This window comes from Harmonia axyridis, chromosome 1 (genome assembly GCF_914767665.1).
Source record: "Harmonia axyridis chromosome 1, icHarAxyr1.1, whole genome shotgun sequence".
Classification (NCBI taxonomy): domain Eukaryota; kingdom Metazoa; phylum Arthropoda; class Insecta; order Coleoptera; family Coccinellidae; genus Harmonia; species Harmonia axyridis.
In genome coordinates, this window is record NC_059501.1 from 5,215,708 (window position 1) to 5,238,428 (window position 22,721).

At 34.0% G+C, this 22,721-nt stretch overlaps 1 protein-coding gene across 3 annotated transcripts; it reads left to right on the forward strand.

Moving 5' to 3' along the window:
* The first annotated feature begins 88 nt into the window (after nucleotides 1-88).
* On the forward strand, nucleotides 89-22,527 carry LOC123687940 (protein CREG1). Of its 3 annotated transcripts, none has more exons than XM_045627075.1 (6): nucleotides 89-208; nucleotides 16,459-16,577; nucleotides 19,169-19,323; nucleotides 20,123-20,242; nucleotides 20,311-20,392; nucleotides 22,285-22,527. In XM_045627075.1, exons 1-6 carry the CDS (start codon nucleotides 156-158, stop codon nucleotides 22,455-22,457), a joined length of 702 nt encoding a protein of 233 aa, XP_045483031.1. In that variant the 5' UTR covers nucleotides 89-155; the 3' UTR covers nucleotides 22,458-22,527. The 3 variants fall into 3 exon arrangements, with proteins under 3 accessions (XP_045483031.1, XP_045483033.1, XP_045483032.1); XM_045627077.1 differs by lacking the exon at nucleotides 89-208 and adding an exon at nucleotides 11,183-11,285; XM_045627076.1 differs by lacking the exon at nucleotides 89-208 and adding an exon at nucleotides 14,134-14,316.
* The last annotated feature ends 194 nt before the right edge of the window (nucleotides 22,528-22,721 follow it).

Here is a 22,721-nt window from a genome sequence, read left to right on the forward strand (position 1 = left end):
TCAGGTTTTATAATTGATGAGACAAAATTATTTCAAACACTAAAAGAATGATAGTCGCAAACAGAAAAAATTTTTTGATTTCAATTTGGCTAGTATAATACTTGGTTAAATTTTTCAAATTGAATCAGTCAAAAATCACGAAAAGGAAACATATTATGGAAAAATGTTCTAATAAAAGGTTAATGGTTTTGATACTACCACAAAACGAGTAAGTACATTATGGTCGAATGGCAAAACAGGTATGGATGCAGGAGTAGTAGTTATGTTAGGTTAGGAACGTTCTTTGCAGGGTCCCCGCAACCGCGCGTTCAACGCGTGCACCGCACGCGGGCGCCACTCTTAAGGGGCGCCAAAATCTCTTATAAACTTTGAAAAAGTTTTTTTTTAATTTTTTCAACAATTTTAAACGTGCAAAGACATCTTTTACACATCCAAACAAGTTCCCGAACGTCACAATCCCTATAAAATAACCTCGGTCACAGATTGCAATTATACGATTCTTTTCGAGTAAACAAATCATAAATAATCATCCCTTTGTCGGTACGGGATATCTTTATGGACCACCTTGCACCGGACGGCGGGCACCATTTCTTCGATCATCACTAAAACGCATATGGTACACATAAACAATCATAAATACCGAAGCGATAGCTTTTAGCCAGGGGAATTACTGAAACTTTCGCCACCATCTGTAGGAAAAAATACTACATGTTACAGAGAATTTCTGAAACTACCAAAATCTGCTTGCTATGCTATAACAGCAGAAACCTATCCAAAGAATAGTTATTTTGTTTCGAAACGTTTAGGGGTTGAGGTCAAGACGCAAAAAATTAAAATACTCAGATAATTGGAAAGATTTGTATTTTGTGTAATTGTGGTTTGTTTTACTGTTTCTTGTTGTGATTAAATTAAATTTTATGAAATGGTAAGTACCTATCCACATACAGTATTAGCATTTCTATTAGTCTATAAAATTCGATATTTTTTTTTCTGTTTAAAACGGTGCACATCCTAAATTAGCCCATACCTATATACTATAATATTATTTTTATTTGCTTCAAATAGGAAAGTATTGTTTGTAATCGTGAAAAAATTGAATCGACTTTGATATTTTGAATTTGTTACCTGGGGCATAGTATAAAGAAGGATAGTAAGACAGTCCTAATGTTAAAGCGATTTGAAGCGATTTCGAGAGCCATCTGGTGTTCACGTTGAAATATGCAATAAAAATGGTCTGTAAAGTGGCGACCTCCAAAAAAAATGCAGTTATTTTAAGGAACTAATACTTTTCTGCCGGTACAAGAAGATAGGAATGAAGTTTTCTATATTTTCGTATATCTACAGAACTGTAATCAACTCGAACAGACGTTATTGTAGACTTAACAATATGAAAGAAGACCGAGACAGTGGCGTGTATAGTCCATGTTATTGATTTCCTCATAAATAACGCTGTTGCTTTGTGTTCAGAATTTTTGTACAATGGCTGTAGCGAATGGTCATTTCGAAATGTTCCTTCCAAGGTGAATTTCATTGATTTCATAAAGAGTTGACTATTTTTTCAATAAGGTTATTGTGCATTTCTGAAGAAAGATCCAATTTTCAGTGGGTTTTGCCATAGTATGGTTTTGCTTGCACAATAACCATTAATAATAATTTGTAGAATAAACAGACATTATGTCTCAGCTAAATTTTTCAATTTAAAATAATTCAGCTATTGGGGAATAAATAATAAAATAGTCTTTTCAAAATTCGTAGGTATTTATTATTTCGATAGAATACAGTTTGCAGGTATGGTAGGTATAGTTAAATGAATGTTTATTCATGAAAAGAAAGTTTGACTAACTCACCCTTCGGGCTCGAGGGTTAATTTCTTCGAATGAATAAACATGTATAACTCACGTAATGTATACAAAATTTTACCCCATTTGATGGGGATTCAAATGAACAGTTTCCAGAAATAACTATGAAATGAAATGAAAGGTACCGCTCCAATTTGTGATTGCTACGACACTGGGTATTGGATTGTTAGCAATTGTCATAAAAAATATGATAGTCTTGGAGGAATTCAGTGGTGAATTAACTTCATTTTTAAATTACTGAATGGATTAACGTCATTTTACCCTTGTTGCTGTGGATTGAATGATGTCGTTTTATGCGTCAAAATGGTATAAAAAATGAAATAATCCTTGAACAATCTATATTCTCACATGTTTCCTATGCATTACTCTGTGTGGCTAAATGGATACTTATTATTTCATTGATCTTCACTACGAAAACTTTTTGAAACTCTCGAAAAATACCTCAGCCAGGTTGTTGAGCCGTGTTTATGCAGCTAACTTGCTAAGTTGAAAACAACCTACTTTGTGGAGCTAAATAATTTATTTGATACTCTGAATATTTTCATCTGAACTTTGCAATCCTATGTATATAAAGCGATACCAATCTAATAATTCTGCCGATTTTCATTCAACAATAATGAATTAGGTCGCAATCATTGAATAGGGGTTCCGGAAGGCTGATTCATAAGCAGATCAAAGATTACATCTCTTTAATCTTTGAACCAGATGTTGGCGATAATATTTATGTAGCTATTTTTCAGAACAAATTGATTCAGCTTTTCTCTCATTTCTTCTGCATCCTTCACGAATGATGATGCAACACTAAAATTATTTTTCTGCTGCATATTCTGCGAGTTAATTTGTTGGGTCAAGAAATGTTTAGATCATTCCGAACGTGAAAATTGGTCATTTTGGTTTTTCAATTATGCTGAAGAATTGTCAACTTCACATTATTTGTTGATTGCCTGGTTTTCATTTGGCTGGAAATATATTTGCAATATTTAAATATTTGTGTTCGTAATAATAACTCCAAAATATATTGTCTATGTTTCTCGCATATCATATTTGTTGCGAACCATTCCGGTAAATGGGTCTTTATATTTTTCACAAGTTTCCTTTTCAAATTTGACATTAATTTATGATTCAAATGTTTTCCTATATCTCTACTGAAACAATCTAGAGCCCTTCTTGTGAATTCTCGTAATAACGATGTTGGAGTTCTCAAACCGGTTTCATACTTCAAATCATAATTTTTGAAAAAAATTAAAATCTCTCCTTCATTATCGAAATCCTTATCAGCTTCCAAACTGGTTTTACAGTCTTCACATTCGAAACGATCCAAACATTTTTTTACCAAATAACCGGCAAAATATATAACAGAACATTTTTCTAATGTTGCACTATCATTCAATTGGACCACAGAACCATCAGACGAACTGCTGGATGAATCCGTATCTGAAGATGAGGAGGATTCTTCGACCACATTCAATAAAGCAAGGGCTTCATTGCCATCTGTTAGTAAAAAATTATCGTCATCATCTGGTTGTCCACCAGCATTGGCACTTCTAGGTGGCCTCATAAAATTTGTGACAATACTGATTTTGAAAGACGATCTAAAAGTTCGCACAGTAGGATTTCTGTTATATCCTCCTCTCTGACGATATACAGAAAATTGATTTTCAAGTGGATCTTGAATCAGCCTTCCTGTAAACAAGAATTTGTAACCTTCATTTTTCTCATTAGTTGCAAATTGCTTTACCGCATTTATGGTTAAGAGAAAACCGTCGTAACAATCAGGTCTGGTTAATTTGTCCTTTTTCCCAACTTTATACAGATTTTCCAAGACCTCGTAACCTTCATTTATGGCTGCTAAAACCTCAGGATTGGTATCGCTCAATACACGATTGCAAGGTTTTGTGGAATGCAAACGTGTGCTATTCAAAGCATCGAATAAATTATCCATAGTTTTCACAAAGTGAGCAGTATTTTCAGCCGTAGGTGAGACAAGTTCACCTGTCCTGGAAGATGTCATAAGGGCAGCATAAACACTATGGCTCAACAACTGGGTTGCTAACTTAACGTTCATTTTTTGAAATGAGTTAGGGTTGAGATGTTTATCTGTGAGTTTCAACAAGGCTTTTCCGGTTGAGCTTTTTTTATCAATATCATACACTTGTTTTATATCTGAGAAGCAAATATATTTTTCATTCAATATCAAATTAGTGTTAATGAAATTATTTCTTACTGACTTAATGAGATGAGGGACATCAAAAAATGCGAAATATTTTCTTTCATTTAAATGGAAGTATGGTTTCGTTTTTTCAACTCCCAATTGTTTAAACATTTTTTTGTTTGTACTTGACAAATCGCAAACTATGCCTATCGTGTCTAGTTTTGATCCACGAAGTTTTTCCAAAGCCTTCTTAATGATGAGCAATAAGGATTCGCATGACACCCCATCATCCGATACAAAAAATGCAATAGGAATTTTCCATGTGCTGTATATTCCCCTTATCATCAATACAAGAGCCTGGCTTGCAGGAGAAGATTTTCTACCGAATTCTCCCAGATCTTCAAAACCTTCTATCATGTCCGTGTGTTTATTATAATCTATATTCCTCTTTATGCTCATTTCATCGAACATGAGAATACATTTTTTTTCACGAGGCATCATGGAATCTGCCTTCAATGACAATTGTAAAAAAATTTTTTTATTGAACCCAGGTTTGCAATTGAAATTATTTATCCATGATTTCAGAGTTGAAATCCCTGGTAAATTAATTCCTTTTTGCCGTAAATATCTATAAGTTTTAGGGCCCCTATAAAAGAGGGATAAGGCATCCCGTTTCTCGCTTGCTTGCCATGGGGATTTCGCCCTATGACGTACCTGCATATTTATTAAAGATTTTGCGAAACCGGTTATAGATGCTTCTCCAAATGTTTTTGTATGATGTTCAGCATTCATAATTTTCTTTTTAGCATTTCTCAATTGCACCTGCGTGTTATTGAGTTTTTTCCTGCTGTTCTCCAATTCAAGTCTCAGCCGTTTGTTCTCCTCTTCCAATAAACGATTTTTCTTTTCACTTCCAATTGACTTCGTTGGAAGATTATAAAGATCTCTGAGCCAATTTTCATCCTCCTGTTCATGAAGAGAACCATCTGAAGAAATTAGATCAATCTCCATGTGATAATTTCGGCCACTTGAATTCTTTTTTGACGGGCCCGGATATGTTTTTGTAACCGGGACAACATTCATGTGCGCTATTGGATTATCCGAATTTTCCGTATCTGACTCACTTCCTGAGCTTTCATCGCTGATATAGCGGAATGGCTCAGCATTTAGCGGCAATTTGGTCGATTGGGTGAATATTTCATTGAAATGTTTGCTACATATCAGCTTTCTTTTCAATGAATTTGGGCTCAAATCAGCCAAAACAGCATTACCTGAAACCGCAAAATTATTATATTATTAAATACGGACATGAGTAGTTTCAACTTTTGTAAAAACTGTTGTGTCATAGTTCTGAATTATATAATTTATTGGTATACAGGTAGTCTGTAAAAAGATGGAATTCGTAATAATTTGGAAGGAGACAAATTTTCTGCAGGATGGAATGAGGAATTGAAAATGGCAAATTTTTTGAATATCTTTCTCACAGAAAGAAAATATATCGGGAAAATCAGATGGCTTTGATAATATGAAAATCATGCGATGATCTTATCTACATAGTGCTTCACAATATGTTGAGTTATATTACTCAGTATTCTTCAGAACCCGAAAAAAATTAACCCGTCAACTCCTACACCTTCTGAAGGCTGCAGTATCATAGTATTATAATATTTAAATGGTTGATGATTAAAATAAAAACCATGGAGACGAGAGGAAAAATGAACGAATGGGAGTTTTTTGGAGAAAAGTCAACGTGAATGGAGAGAATTTATGAGAAGTCATCCAGTTAATTGATAAATAATGAATATTGAAGATATGGAGAAGCTAAAATAGAATGCAGTTTTGTGAAAAGTACGCTGGCTGGAAAAATTAGATACCTACGAGAAATTTCTAAAATAATAAATATTTCGAGAAAGTACATGCGTGAATCGAAATATAGAGGACCAAATCGAGAAGAAAAAGGAGGACAAATCAAGTGAAAACATAAACTGTAAAGTTTTTCTGGCGGACAATCCAAAATTAGATTTTTTATTAATTATTGATTCTGATAAAAAAAAATTGAATAAAAATTCAACATCAAATTGAATTAAACAATTTAAATAGAACAGGAATCATAACAATATATACCATATAGTATACATATACACATTGATGTGTTTCAAAAAAAATAATAATATATACTACGGCTGTATTTTGAAAGAGTGGATTATTTCGAAAAAAAAATTATATGAAGGAATCAACTCCCAAATACCTTCGCATTTATTCACAGACACTCTGTATACTCTTCCGTCTTCCCCGGAAAATAATAAATTCAGAAAGATAGATAACTCACCTGAGTTTATAATCCAAGTTTTACATCTAGCAGCGTCCCTCACCGGAAATTGGTACATCTTAATTGAAGGATCTGATCTCTTACTTAGTCCACAGTTGTAATAAACACACTTATTACCTGCCATTTCTGAAATATTGAGAACATATATGGTACGGTATGAAATTATCATCAGTAAAAGCATATAGTAGTATATAAGTATAGCATAGTATATTATATACTATGATAAAAGTATGGATTTTCCTATACAGATTATCGCACTGCACTGGTGTTATATGGATATGCTAATTTCTAATTGTTTATGCAGGGCTAATAATCTGAAGGTACTAGAAATCATATATCTATTAATTCAGTATTTCAAGTTGGAATCAATTATATATTGTCGAAAATCAAATGAAGTGCACTCACCTTCAAATAAAATACGTTCTTGTCCAGAATTTTCCAATGAAGACTGAAATGAAGTCGAACGGAACTCACAAAAATACACTTCAACACAATATGCAAAGTAAAACACACAAATGAAAGAATACTTCAGTCGGCAGCAAATTTATATTTAAGCACAAAATTCGAAGAATGCGATGTTATTATCTTGAACAGGTACTTGGAATTCAACCCCTTTTTTCATTTTACCAAGAGCTAATTAAGGTCATTAAAACTAACTTAAAGAAGGGTTGAATTCTTGGTAACTATCAAAAACTGAAATATTTACAATTGAAACTTTCACCATGATTATTTACGATATCCAAGAGCTAATTAAGGTCATTAAAATAAACTTAAAGAAGGGTTGAATTCCTGGAAACTATCAAAAACTGAAATATTTACAATTGAAACTTTCACCATGATGTTTTACGATATCCAAGAGCTAATTAAGGTCATTAAAACAAATTTAAAGAAGGGTTGAATTCCTGAAAACTATCAAAAACTGAAATATTTACAATTGAAACTTTCACCATGATTATTTACGATATACCTTCTTAATATTTTCTAGGAAATTTTAGAAAAATGAAGATTGTTGAGTTATATTCAAAAAGATTGTCAATGATTCTGATTTTATGATATCATAGAATACTATTATATTATTCACAGAGACTCATTTCATACACAAGGATTCAGATTGACAAAAACTTCTGCTATATAAATGAATGAATAAATGAATATTTTATTTGATACTAGCTGTGCACGCGGTTTCACCTGCGTTGGGATTCGTATTTTTCGATTTTTTTTACTTCTGGAGGGCGTATGAAAATGAAACCTATACCAGATTTTAAGTTAGATCTTCAGGAACACAACTGTGAAAACCGCATAAAATTCTGTGCTGTAGTTTCTGCGTGATGCGCAAACGAATTTACATACAGACAAAAAGACAGACAGACAAAAAATTTAAAAATGGTTGTTCTGCCTTCTAATACTCATATAAGATCTCCCAGCATTGGTTTTCTTCAAATATCTCTCATGTACAGACGTCGGACCCCTTACAATTTTATTATATATCAAGATTTGATTTATTATTTGTCTGTTCGAATCACATTTTATTATCGAAGGGAAAATGTCCGGAATTGCATAATCAAATTGCTTCTTTTACGTAAAATACATGTGCATGTATTAGGAATTAGTACCCTGACGACCGAGCTTTGCCCGGTGTTCTCATTTGGAAAGGCTATCATAAATAGTTATCAAATAAGTTTTTTTTTTAATGATGTTTTTCAAAACACCATCCTAATACCAAATTTCATCCAAATCATTATGGGCGTTTTGGATATACGCAAAATGTATGAAATTGTGCCATATTATATATTATGTTTATGTAAATATAACGAAAACTCAGCATACCAATCGGTTTTATTTATTTCTTTTCCTTATAACAACATGAAAGTCAAATGTACATGTAAGTTACAAATGTATGGAAATATTTCATTTTTCATAAAATTTCCAAAGAGCCCACACATGACATATATTTACATTTGAAAGTTTGGTAGTTTGCAGCCAAAGGGTTGTAGGAAAAAAACATTTTATTATCAAAAACTGGAGAAAATTAATAATCGATTAACGGGTTTACGCATTTTTATTCTCAGTTATTGGTTGAAGAAAATGAATTTTATTCCAGACTAACGCCGAAACAAAGTATATACAATATACATACATGCGAATAATACCAGAATTGAGAAAACAATCAATCATTAATTTTTCGATATAATCACGTTCGAAAAAACTTGAAGAGGCGATTCAAATCCGCCCAACTTTAGTATCCGCCACTGGTTTAGATTCCAGGGTAGATTTAAAATACAGCGACATCTATATCTATTGGGTCAGCACCATCTGTTATCGAGGTACGTCTTGTCCGAAACCTAAGTATGTACCAGAATCAAGCTACGACATGCTTCGTCCTGAAATAAGCTAAGACGTGCACTGGATGGCAAATCCCCAGCGACATCTATTGGTGCCCTCCACGCCGTCAAATTTTAACCCCGTATGGTTGGATTACTATCCTTCTTTATACTATGCCTGGGGCCACCATCATATTATACTTAATTTTTATTAATAGGCACCCTGGATCTGTATTATTTATTTGATGTTCGTAGCCGTTTGACATTCTAAAAAATTATAATCCACCTTTGCCAAAAATTAATTATTATAACAGGAACAGGGTATGTGCTTCAGATCGGTCTTAACTTATTATTATTATTAACTCCGTTTAGGTTTAAAGGCTCGGATTTAAGGTTTAAATTCATAAAAATGAAAACATACGGGTTATTCTCAAAGGGATGACGCAAAGTAAATCATGGGTGAATGTCCTTACAATTTTGGATCAAGTTTTTCTTAAATTCTAGGAGCCATACAAGAGAAAACGACCTTCTGATGCAAAATTTCGAGAGCAAAAAAAAGCTAGACTTCAACAAAGGGAGAAGATGGCTGGGAGTATGGAATAATATTTAATAATTATTAATAATAATATTAATATTTTAATATAATATTATGAATAATTTAAAGAAGAATAAAGCTCAGGTTTTGAAAACTCTGCAGTTTCGTTACAAAATAAAAATAAAATGCGGGTTTGATCGAATGCTTGAATAAAATAATGAAACATTTAAAAAATGTATTATGCAACAACTGACAGCATAAAGTTCTTAAGGCATTCAATAAAGGTTGCTGATAGTTTTTTTAAACCTTCTACAAATAAATTCCTAACAAAAACTGAAACATTTTTTGCCGATTATCCTGCGACGTTTTTTTCCACTTCCCCCCCTTAAGGGGCGCCAAAATATTTTCGGCACGCGGGCGTTGATGACCCTTGCGGGGGCCCTGGTTCTTTGTTCTTATCAAGTCAAGATAAATAGGGGTTCTATCACTAAAAGGTCTTCCTGACTCGTACATTATACAAGCTATAAGCTTCTGAGAGGCCTAGGAGGGTCAGGATAAAAAATGTAAAATAACATACACACACACTCTCTTCATTGGAATTGAAGTGAACAGATTGTTTTTCATTATTTTTAGGAACCCCACCACCACTGCTTTTCTTCTTAATTTATATGCCTAATGCCCTAATGGTAGCAGGCGTTCAAGAGATTCTGTTCGTGTCACTAGCTGCACGACTGGAATGTCTTGAACGCAACTTATCACAGTACTTATCACAGTTGCCAATACCGTTTTTTTTTGTGTGCGCACATTTTATGTATGTATATATGTTGTGAGTTTCAAACCGTAATTTCGATTTTTTGGCGCTTTTTGGGATGTTATGTATTTTTTTGTACTTTTCATAATTATTTAATTTTTTTTTGTTTAGGGGGATATTTAATTTTTTTTAGATTTTCGGGGGTTTTGTAATTTTTTTTTGGCGGCGATGGCGGGGTCCAAAATCCTGGAATTTTGACAACGTTCAATTACAACAGTACCCTTGTTATTTTAGTTAGAAGCGCACATCTCATCAATTAAATAACGGGGCGACATCTCTGAAACTACAACAGAGAATGAATCAGTGATGTAGAGGGACATATAACTGGTTATCATCCTTTTTTCACATACTTTCCAATGAGAGAAATTTGAAACTGTAGAATAGGAAATTAAACATAGGCGTACCCAGCGAGGGGCAGCCGCTCCCACCCTGGAAGCAAAAGATTTAATCCTTATTAAATTTTGTTGCTGGAATTCATTAAAATTCTTGTAATAACTATTTAAATCATAAATGAATTCTTACACCATTGAAAATTATGAAATTAGGGTAATTTGTCGTTATTTTATAAAATTTTGCAATCTGAACGACCATGGTTTTTTCATTCCTCTTTTCGTATGGGATGCCGTTTTCATGCAAAATACAATAAAACATCTCAAAGAGTATTTTTCATTTCTTTAATGAATTATCTATTATAAGATCTTGATAATGTGTTGAAGTTGAAATGTTTTATTTTCTTACATAAAAACGGCGCCTCAAACGAAAAAAGGATTCAGAGATTATTGATCACAAATTGAACGATTATTTCAAAAAAGATTTCAGTGGAGAAAATTTTAACTTTTTAAGTCACCTTTGGTATATGGTAACTAAAGAGTACCTACCTTTAGTTTTTGGACCTCATGAATCTGAATCACAATGTTTTTTATCTCAGCTCTCGCAAGCCTCCTCTGAGAGTAAAGCTTTATTTGTTTACCAAACATCAAATAAGGCATATTTTGTGTTATACACAATTATAACATAACTTTTCATTATGCGATCCCTATATTCGAAAAGAACTTGAAAAAAGATGATACGAGTGTTTTCGAGTTATCGATTTTATCATCTACCTGACTATAACAACGAACCTTCAAGGGCTCTTGTTGTAACAATGTTTGCTAATTGTATAGAGAGCAATGAAAGCGTGCAACACTAGATAAGAGATAATTTTAATCAGTATAAATTGGGACTGCCATCACTATTGGTTTTAGTTTCTGAAGAAAGTGAGGCGTGAAACTTTTTGGAGTGAGTAGAAATTCGTTTGTCTGTTAACATTTGTATAAACGAATATTGATAGGCTGTTATCAGACACACTGAACGAAAATTAGGATTAGGTTTATGTTGGTTGATTTATAGGAAAAAAACAACATTGTATTAACGTGACTTTTTCTACTACACCTACAATCTATCACGAAATTTTCAAGTACCTAAGTTATTCCTTGAGAAAAAGTATATTTTGTTCAACAGATTAGTCGCCCCTCCAGATATTGACAACGCTCCATATCTTTTCTAGATCAACCAAATATTTCATATACTCGTTTTCTTCGATATTTTATGGATACTTGATGGTAATTCATTATAGATTATAGATGAAAAAACCAAAGTAGTTTTCATTATTTTTTTGATGTTTACGACAACATTGTGGCTTAGTCAGGTTACAAGTCGACTGACGACTTTCTTAAATGTTTGTTTACAAACTTGTCTGAACATGCCTATCTCTAAAAATAGTGAAGTGGTTTTTTGCGGTTTTTAGAGATATATGCGCAACTTACACCAAAATTTTGCTTTATTTCTTTGGAATTCAATGAAAGCAAGGGGAATCTAGCGGAATGTTTACAATTGCCTTCATACTGTTGTGCTTCAAACATATGTTTATGAATTCTGCAAGATATGGGAATATAAATAAACAAATAGTCTGAATTCTCATTATTTTCTGTGTGTTGAACTATTTCTGTGTAATTCCTGAAAATTTTGAGGCACCATTCCATAAACCGTTCGCTCATTTCATCACAACTCGATATTCTGTTCATTTTGTTTGAGTACTCAAAACTGCAGGTTCAATCGAGATGAAAATTAGTCGTTGGATGTAAAATGACACTTTAATTTAAATCCTCGTGCGAAAGTCAGTGCCTTTCTGATTTTTTTTGGATATATTCTTCTTGAATTTTTAATGATTCTGTTGACTATTTGAGCAGGAAACTTTTTGAAAGACTCTAAATTGCTCCTATATATACCTACACTCAAGTCAGTGACATTTCTCATTTCTTAAACAGATCTAGAACTAGAATTTTGTTGTCGACTTATACCCAACTTTTTTATGTCATATAGGTAGTATTTACTATCTGACTTTACTGAAATATTCGATTATATTTCGAATAAAAAATTGTGTACAGGACAAATAAGCGAGGTAAGCGGCTATATCTCAGGATCCAGTCATCGTAGAGACTTGCGATAAAAAATTTACCACTAAAGTGGACAAGAAAACACACTGGAAATTGTTTTGAAGTTTATAACTCCACCGCTAGGGAGCTTAATAGCTACCGTCGAGTAGAAAAATGAATTTTACTCGAAAATGTTTCGTATAAAGTTAAAGAAAAAATATTATCACTGTAATCCTTGGAAAATTATCTATCTTTTTGATTTGTCACTTTCGATTTTACGACATCAAATAAGGGTAGGTGAAAGGGAGAAATCTGACTGATTGAAATGCCTGTAACTTCAGTTTGGCTCAACATTTTCGAGCAAATTAGATCTAGTCTGAAAGAAAAAATCTTGTTGATTGAGGACAAAATATACTCATGATAAATTTGTTTTAGCTGCTTCCAATAGACGGCGGTAAGTCAGAAGTTCATTGTTTTGTTCATTTTACTCCGAAATTTCGAATGTAATGATAGAATTTTCTTAACCGAAACAGAAATTCCATCAAATTTGCATGAAAAAACCAGAAGGTCGCAAAGCGATAGTTTCAGGCGTTCGGAAGTTATGGCCGAAAGAAAATATTCTTCAACTGATGCACTGCGAAAAACCAAATTGTTTCTTTAAGTTCTGACAAAAACAGATCTCCCATCAAATTTGTATGAACAAACCAAAAGGTCGCAAAGCGGTAGCTTCAGGCGTTCTGGAGTTTTGGCCCAAAAAAGATATTCTTCAACTGATGCACTGAAAAACTTAATTGTGTCTTCTTTCGGCCATAACTCCAGAACGCCTGAAGCTATTTCTTTGCGACCTGTAGGTTTTTTCATACAAATTTGATGGAATTTCTGTTTCTGTCAGAACTTAAGGACACAATTTGGTTTTTCGCAGTGCATCAGTTGAAGAAAATCTTCTTTCGGCCATAACTTCAGAACGCCTGAAACTATCGCTTTGCGACCGTCTGGTTTTTCCATGCAAATTTGATGGAATTTCTGTTTCTGTTGACAAAATTCTATCACAACATTTGAAATTTCGGAGTAAAATGAACAAAACAATGAACTTCTGACTTACCGCCGTCTATTGGAAGCATCTAAAACAAATTTATCATGAGTATATTTTGTCCTCAATTAACAAGATTTTTTTCTTTCTGACTAGATCTAATTTGCTCAAAAATGTTGAGCCAAACTGAAGTTACAGGCATTTCAATCAGTCAGATTTCTCCCTTTCACCTAGCCTTATTTGATGTCGTAAAATCGAAAGTGACAAATCAAAAAGATAGATAATTTTCCAAGGATTACAGTGATAATATTTTTTCTTTAACTTTATACGAAACATTTTCGAGTAAAATTCATTTTTCTACTCGACGGTAGCTATTAAGCTCCCTAGCGGTGGAGTTATAAACTTCAAAACAATTTCCAGTGTGTTTTCTTGTACACTTTAGTGGTAAACATTTTCACCGCAAGTCTCTACGATGACTGGATCCTGAGATATAGCCGCTTACCTCGCTTATTTGCCCACCCTGTACATAATTACTTACGAAACAAGCAACTCTGAAACCCAAGTGAATCTCTATTCGATCCGTCCCTGGTCAATTCAGTCGAAAATTTCAAAGATCAATTAATTAATCATCATTAAGGAAATCCCAATCAGAGATGAAGAATTGCAGATAAAATTAACATTTCATCCAAAACTAGCTTGTACGTCAGACCTTATGATAACAGAATTAAGCGTTATTTTTTCATCCTTTGTTTTGAACTGACCTTACTCTTGTGACACTGCATTTATTATTCAGTTCTCAATAAAACTTGTCAACTCATTGTTTAAAGGTATTGTTCGTAGAATTTTCGACAAACCTTTTTGATAAGTGAGTAAATTTTTACTTCTTTTATAATTTACTAACAAATTTTCTTCATATTCTTAGCTATTCTTTCTTGCCTAACCAAGTATCTAAAATTTGGTACATATATGATCTGTATTTCATTTTCTTATCAAATTTTTTATCCAAAAATAGCAGGCATTTTTATTTTTTGTTATCGACTAATCTATATGATAATACTTTTTCTATTTCGTCATTGAGTAAACAGATCTCCTAAACTACTTTAAATACTAGCCCCTTTTATTGAAATTCAATTTTGAACCAAAATACATACTATCAATAAGTCAATAATAATCTCTAGAATGAATTCTTTTCATTCATGGCTAGATTTCGAACTGCACACCCAATTGATGCATACGTGCAGCAATAAACCAAATAATTTGCGCAGTAATTTTCAATAACAACTATTTGTTTTCATATTATTAGGCTTGTCTTACAGGTTCGTAGTGAGGCAAATTATCAACACCAAAAAATATACGGTTTATATAAAATACAGGGTGCTTCACCGGGATGGCCTATTAGACGTTTATGGAAAACTAATCATAATTTTGAGCTGAAAATTTGCATATTGGGGTTTGAGACAATGATCTTTCTCCCTGCAATATTTTCAGATCTCTACAACTGCCGGTTATATCGGAAACAGACTACTACTTCCTTATTTCAAATGGCTTACCAAGTATGTTATTGCATCATTAGATAGCTTTTTTGATGGCAATTTCGGCAATATGCCATACCTTGGGTAAAAATTCAACGGTTCATGAGTTATTGGGATTCTTATGATAAAAAAGGTGGCGATGGGGATTCACATTTTTTTTGAATATTTCAGCAGAAAAAGCTTTTTCCGAAAAAATTTTTTTCTTTTTCGATTCCGAAAATACGTAGTATTATAAGACTGTTTTCGGCTTGGACCAAACATGTACTGGGTGTTTATAAGAGGATCATGAACTTGGACAACTCAAATTCATCAAAACTCAAGATTTTCAAATTAGAACCTATATTTTTTAGTGTTTCAGTCGATTCTACGTACAAAATTAGTGGGGGTTACTTAAGCAAACCCTATACCTAAAATGAATACTTCAAGACTTATCGGGGAAGAACTTCAAATGAGGAAAAACCGCTATTTGTAACCATAGACTTATTATCCTTTGATACGTCTATGTTTGTAACTGTGTTAATAACTGTCTGTTACTCCCGGAAAACACAGAAAGAAACTAAAATTCAATGTTTGGATAACTAAATTTTACATTTCATGAATGTTAATTAAATTTTCGTTGGGATTGTTGAGGAATCCATAAACCAATACAATTTTCAATTACGAATAATTCATTACAATTCTTGATATGTCAAATTTAGTTATGAAAACATCGAATTGCAGTTTCTTTCTGTGTTTTTCGGAAATCGCAGACTACTCCACAAAGTTATAAATAGCGGTTTTTCCACATTTGAAGTTCTTCCTCGATAACTCTTAAAGTATTCATTTTAGATATAGGGTTTGCTTAAGTAACCCCCTCTATTTTTGGACGTAGTATCGACTGAAATAATAAAAAATATAGGTTCTAATTTGAAAATCTTGAGTTTTGATGAATTTGAGTAGTCCAAGTTCATGATCCTCTTATAAACACCCTGCAACTTTTTGGTCCAAGCAGAAAACAGTATTTTAATACTACGTATTTGCGGAATCGAAAAAGAAAAAAAATTTTTCGAGAAAAGCTTTTTCTGCTGAAATATTCAAAAAAATGTGAATCCTAATCGCCACCTTTTTTTCATAAGAATCCCAATAACTCATGAACCGTTGAATTTTTACCCAAGGTATGGCATATTGCCGAAATTGCCATCAAAAAAGCTATCTAATGATGCAATAATATACTGGGTGAGCCATTTGAAAAAAGGAAGTAGTAGTCTGTTTCCGGTATAACCGGAAGTTGTAGAGACCTGAAAATATTTTAGGGAGAAAGATCATGGTCTCAAACCCCAATATGCAAATTTTCAGCTCAAAATTATGATTAGTTTTCCATAAACGTCTAATAGGCCATCCCGGTGAATCACCCTGTATAAAACAAATGTATCTGATGATACATAGGAAATAATATTTGGAATAATAAATTTTATAAAAAAGTTCTTTTTTTTCAGAATGTTTGGTTTTCTGATCCTGTCTCTCATTCCTCTGGCCCTTGGGGTCCAAATTTCTGATGGACCTCCACCAGTTTGGCAGAAGGCCTTGATGGCAAGGTACATCATTCGTACAACAGGTTCGTTTGACTAGGCTCGTGATAGTAATTTACGTAACAAGTCCGGAAAATAGGGTTTTTTTGGACGAATAGACAAAATTCCAGGACGAGCGTAAGCGAGTCCTGGAAGTCTGTGAGTCCAAAAAACCATTTTCGGGCGTGTTGCGTACAATATTTTTTCGGCAACCATGTAAAATAACACTATCGCTGCTGCTTTCCATATTTTATTGTGATTGCGATAAAAAAACATGCAAATTTTTGACAACTAATTTCATATGAACTGTCAGCCGTTATCTCGGTTGCTATGGATTCTATGATTCTATTCCGGCCTAGTCCGGGAAGTACTTACTTTCCGGACTAGGCCGGGAAATACTACTTTCTCAGAGAAAAAGCGTCCAGGAAGTGAGCACTTCCCGGACGGTTGCCGAAAAAATGAGTTTTTTCCGTTGAGAGGTTTCGTTTTGATATTGAAAAAAAAGTTTATTTCAAGAGAAAGCAATGGATGTTTATTTAATTGTGAAGAACTCATCTTTCACGTGACCCAAAAGAAAAAAGTCTGAAGGTGTTAAATTACAAGGAATTGGTGGCCTATTATGATCTAATCTTCGAGAAATGACACGGCTAGGAAACTTTTCTTTCTTAAATTTTTCCACCACTTTCACTATTGTCATTCCTCGGTGCGCCAACATTTACGCTTATGGGGCAGTGACAATCATGCTGTAACATGCTGAGACACCCTTACATCCACAAAAAGTCACTGTAGGGTGTACAATTTGGTCTGGTGCAATGACTGACTCGTACTTCTTTGAAAATGAAGAAGGTGACTCTAAAACCGTCAATTCTCATCGCTATAGCCAAATGATTACCAATGTTTTTTGGCCTGATTTTATCGATATGAAATTAGAAGATACGTGGTTCCAGCAAGGTGGCGCAACAAGCTACACAACACGGTCTATTTTGGCTTTATTTCAAGAAAAATTTCCAGGACGCGTAATTTCTCGTTTCGGCTATGTGAATTGGCCTCCAAGATCTTGGGATTTAACGCCTCTGGTTTTTTGGGAGGTTCTGCAAAGATAGTTTTTATGCCGATAACCCTCAGACTATATTGACGATCTGAAAACAACATCCGTCAAGTTATTGATGAAATATTTCCCGAAATGTGCCGGCAAGTTATCGAAAATTATCTTATAAGGGTTCTGTGAGATCTCACGCGAAGACATTCAAATGATGTTACCACACAAGCAAGGTTCAAGCACTATATCGAAAAAAATTTTGATCGGTATTCTGAATGAAAGTGTGTTTTATTTATGTTCAATTTCGAAACTATAAAATGAATAACCTTTAACAATTGTTCATGTTAATGCATCTTGTATCGGGTGTTTTTTTCGAGGTATATAACTTTAAGTTGGCATTACTGTTCAAGATGGCGACCGATTTAACAGCTGTCAAGTGCATAGATAAACTAGCTAGTTTGACTATGGTCAAGTGATTTATTCTCAGTTTGGTTTGGCAATTCATCATGAATAGACTCACGCCTGAACAACGCTTGCAAATAGTGCAATTTTATTGCGAAAATAATGGTTCTGTGCGGAATACGTATCGCGCACTACGTCCATTTTATTTTGTTTAGCGATGAAGCGCACTTCTGGTTGAATGGCTACTTCAACAAACAAAACTGCCGCATTTGGAGTGAAGTTAATCCTCAAGTGTATGTCGAAACACTGTTACATCCAGAAAAACTGACTGTTTGGTGCGTTTCATGGGCTGGTGGAATCATTGGTCCGTACTTCTTCAAAAACGATGATGGCCAGAATGTTACAGTCAATGGTGATCGGTATAGAGCCATGATTACTAACTTTTTCATTCCTGAATTGAACAACCATGATGTCCAGGAGCTGTGGTTCCAACAAGACGGCGCAACATGTCACACAGCTCGTGCCACAATCGATTTATTGAAAGACACGTTTGGTAACCGCCTAATTTCACGTTTTGGACCTGTGAATTGGCCTCCAAGATCTTGTGATTTAACACCGCTAGACAACTTTCTGTGGGGCTATGTAAAGTCATTGGTCTATGCGGATAAGCCACAAACCCTTGACCATTTGGAAGACAACATTCGCCGTGTTATTGCCGATATACTGCCACAAATGTTGGAAAAAGTCATCGAAAATTGGACGTCCAGATTGGACTACATCCGAGCCAGCCGTGTCGGTCATATGCCAGAAATCATATTTAAAATGTAATGCCACAAGATTATCTTGCGGATAAATATAATTCATGTCAATCGAATAATCCATCGTTGTTTTATTGCAATTTAAAGTTCTATAGCTTTAAAAAAAACACCTTTTACTAATATACCAGTATGTCTTCACTGAAACCGATGTTGTCAAAATATAATTTTCATATAAATGCCACTTTGGTCTTTTCGGTAATTAGGTGGAAATTGATTTATTCAAATCGAGAAAAATACTCGTGAAAAAAACGCTTCAAGCATCTAGAAAGTTGAGACGTACCGATATAACACACATCTTCGCTACGCTCTTCCCCCAAACAATTGTCTTCAATCGGTAAAATGTACTTACCATTCTTGATACTTAATATACTATTTTCAGGTTATGTTTCTATTGCAACAATATCAGTCCAGGATGAAATTAAAGGATATCCTTTCGCCACTATAAAATCTATAAGTGACGGTCCTGCAGATAACAGCACAGGAAATGTATACTTGTACATGTCTGACATGGAACTTTCACAACAAGATCTTGAGGTAATAATAATAAAAAGGTATAATTCATGATGAGCATTGTGATATTTTCAGACATTCGATTCAAATTTTTATGTTGGCACAAATTCAAGAATAACCTTTTGAAAAAATACCGAAAATTAGTAATTTAAAAAGTCGTTTAGATATTACCAAAATTATTTTTGTTGGTACATCTCTTCTATGTACCCAAGTGGAATTTGAGTTAAGTAAATAGAGCTTTATTTTGTAACATCATTTCAAGAGTGTTTTACGATTTTTACATTGGATTTGTGAAAACGAATTTTTATTTTCTTCTTATTTTATTGGCCAATTCAAGGTACTTTGGGTATTATTTAGGGTTTTCCAATAAGAGATTTCATTTTGAACGGCCCGCTATTTGGACAACTGTCACTTTTGAAGCTGTCATCTTTTGATATTCGGTAAGAAAAAACTAGGCTATTAACGATACACGCTTCAACAACGCACTGAATTTTTTTAAATTTACAACAAAAATGGTGAAAATTTTCAGTCGCAGTTGCATAACTAAAGCTCTTTTGGGTCTTGTTGAAGCACCTTTTCTGACGGCAATAGTGAAACTGGTAAAAATTCGAGCTGTTGGGACAAGTAAGTGATGTGAAGAATCGGTACCGAGTGCGTACCGCTCAAAAACAACTGAAAATAAACATCCATTGATTTCTCTTAAAATATACTCGTTTTTTAACTTCAAAATGAACACTCCTATTGGAAAATCCTGTATATATTCATAATCAAATGATCAGAAATTTGTTGAAATGGTAAAAGTAACATCATCAAAAAATTTCAGAAAGACAACCGTTGTACAATATTGGCAAGTTTGGCTGAAGTTGGATATTGCGAATCCAAAAATTATGATCCACAAGATCCCCGATGTGCTAAAGCCATTATGTCTGGTAGACTAGTCAAGGTGAGATCAAATCTTTCCAAAATTTTGTCCCATTGTTTTTGCCAATAATTCTGATTTTTTTTATTTAGGTGAACAACGAGACAAGTGAATATGAATTCGCAAGGAACGCCCTTCTTGAGAAACATCCAGCAATGAAGAGTTGGCCTACTGGTAAGTAACCACCTATCCCAACAACTGTTTATGGGAAACTTCTCAATAATAATCTACACTGCGCAAAAAAATCAACGCACATTCTGAAAATCTCAATTTTAATGAAAGTTAACTCTACATTGACTTTATAACTTATTTTTTATGTTCTCTCGGGAAGGTTTTGAACGAAACAAGACACATTAAATGGAAGAAAAATTCAGGATTTCACCGAATCTTATGTGAAAGAAGAGAAATGAACAATTTTCAAAATACTGGAATGCTGATAAGTGATTTAATACTTGGTATTTCCACCCCTTGCGTTAATTACAGCTCGACAACGACGGTTCATACTCAAAATGAGTGATCTTAAAATGTTCTGATCTAATCCTTCCCAGATTTCTCTGAGTTGGATTTCTAAGTCATTAAGAGTAGCTGGATGATTTTCTGAACTTCTCAGCCTTCTATTGAGGTTGTCCCAAACCTGCTCAATCGGATTGAGATCTGGACTTCTTGCTGGCCATTCCATTCGAAAGACATCAACCTCTTCAAGGTACTCCTGAACGATGCGCGCACGATGGGGTCTGGCATTATCGTCCATAAAAATGAAATTTTCACCAATGTATGGGGCAAATAGCACTACATGCTCTTCAAGAATGTTCCTTATATACCTATCAGCATTCATAGCTCCATTATAAACGACCACTAGGTTTGTGCGAGCAGTCAAAGATATTCCACCCCATAACATAATCGATCCTCCCCCGAAACCAGTAGTATTCAGGAAATTGCACTGAGCATATCTTTCATGTGGACGTCTGTATACAAGGGAACGTCGATCACAATGATAGAGGCAGAATCTAGACTCATCTGTGAAGAGAACTCTTTCCCAATCAGCCTCTTCCCAATGAATATGCTCTCTCGCAAAATCCAAACGCGCCCTTCGATGGGCTGGGGTAAGAGCTGGGCCTCTTGCCGCGACACGAGGCCTTAAATAATATTCTCTGAGGCGATTTCTTATTGTCTGAGTGCTAATTTGCCCCCCATGAGTTTACTCAAGCTGATTTTGAAGGAGGCGAGCGGTTGCAAACCGTTGTCTCAACGAAGAAACTCTCAAGTAACGTTCTTGAATGGCAGTTGTTCCCGTGGTCTACCCTGTCCTGGTCTTCGGACATTCATACTTGTCTCCCTGAATCGCTGCAACATTCTGGACACACTTGTATGGGAAATTCCAAACCTTTCTGCAATTCTTGTTTATGTCCACCCTTCTTCTCGCAAAACTACCGCTTGGGCACATTCCTCTTGGGTCAAATTGCGTGTTTCGCGTTGCATTGCGATCGAGTGTAGAAAATCAAACGAAAGAAAAACTATTGATCACTAGAATTGATCGAGAACAACTGATTTCAGAATGAAGCCAATACATTCAAAATCTGATAATCTCATCTTTTTTAATCCTGCTGGGAAAAAACATCCGTATTGAAGAAAAACGTTGAAAGTGGATAACATATGCATGCATAATTCTGATAAAAATAATTATCATTGAGAACACCTTCAGTTGTAGAATAAATTTGATATTTCCATAATGTGCGTTAATTTATTTGCGCAGTGTATTTAATCATATAAAAAATATTGTCGCATTTTAGAAAAAAATAGAACAATATAAATTATTTCGATAAAAATGTTATTGAATAAGCAAAAACATTCTAAAATCTCAAATAATCCATACATATTATCACGTGTTTGAATTTGAGTTCCTTTTGAGTTTAGTGCTTTGCTACTTATTTTGAAGTTTTCTGAGTAAATTTTTCTGAGTATTCATGAGAATTGAAAATAGCCACTTCTAATGGGTTCAATCCCTGAAAAATTTGAGATGATTTGAAAAGTTTGTGAAATAGCCTAATAGGTACCATTTTTTCCAGATCATGGATTCTTCGTCTCGAAATTAGATATTGAGCTCATTGAGGTACTGGATTTCTTTGGAGGTATATCGAAAGTTTCAAAAGAAGACTACTTTAACGCAAATCCTGATTCCCAAGTTGAAGACAATGTTTTATATGACAGAATTGATATTATTGATGTTCAAATGGTGTAATTTTAGAAGTGTAGAAAATAATGAACTGATAATGTACAAAATATTAAATAAAACATGTTGGTGCTGTTAATCAAATTCCTCATTATTACAGTTGAGTTTGAAGTGATGAAACATTCTCAGCTATGAAAATCAGTTCATAAAAACTTGAACTAATTGTAGCTGCATTGCAAGAGATATGTAGCTTATCCAGTTCAAAATAGGGCTGTCCAATTGGCAGTCACTACCGATTTTTCTCTTTTCACCTTACTTTAATCTTTCTTCCTT

Coding starts and splice junctions, on each gene's coding strand:
- LOC123687940 (XM_045627075.1), top strand. CDS start 156: ATGGAAAAATGTTCTAATAAAAGGTTAATGGTTTTGATACTACCACAA. Junction 16,578..19,168: donor GTACATCATTCGTACAACAG/GTTCGTTTGACT, acceptor TACTATTTTCAG/GTTATGTTTCTATTGCAACA. Junction 20,243..20,310: donor TGTCTGGTAGACTAGTCAAG/GTGAGATCAAAT, acceptor TTTTTTATTTAG/GTGAACAACGAGACAAGTGA.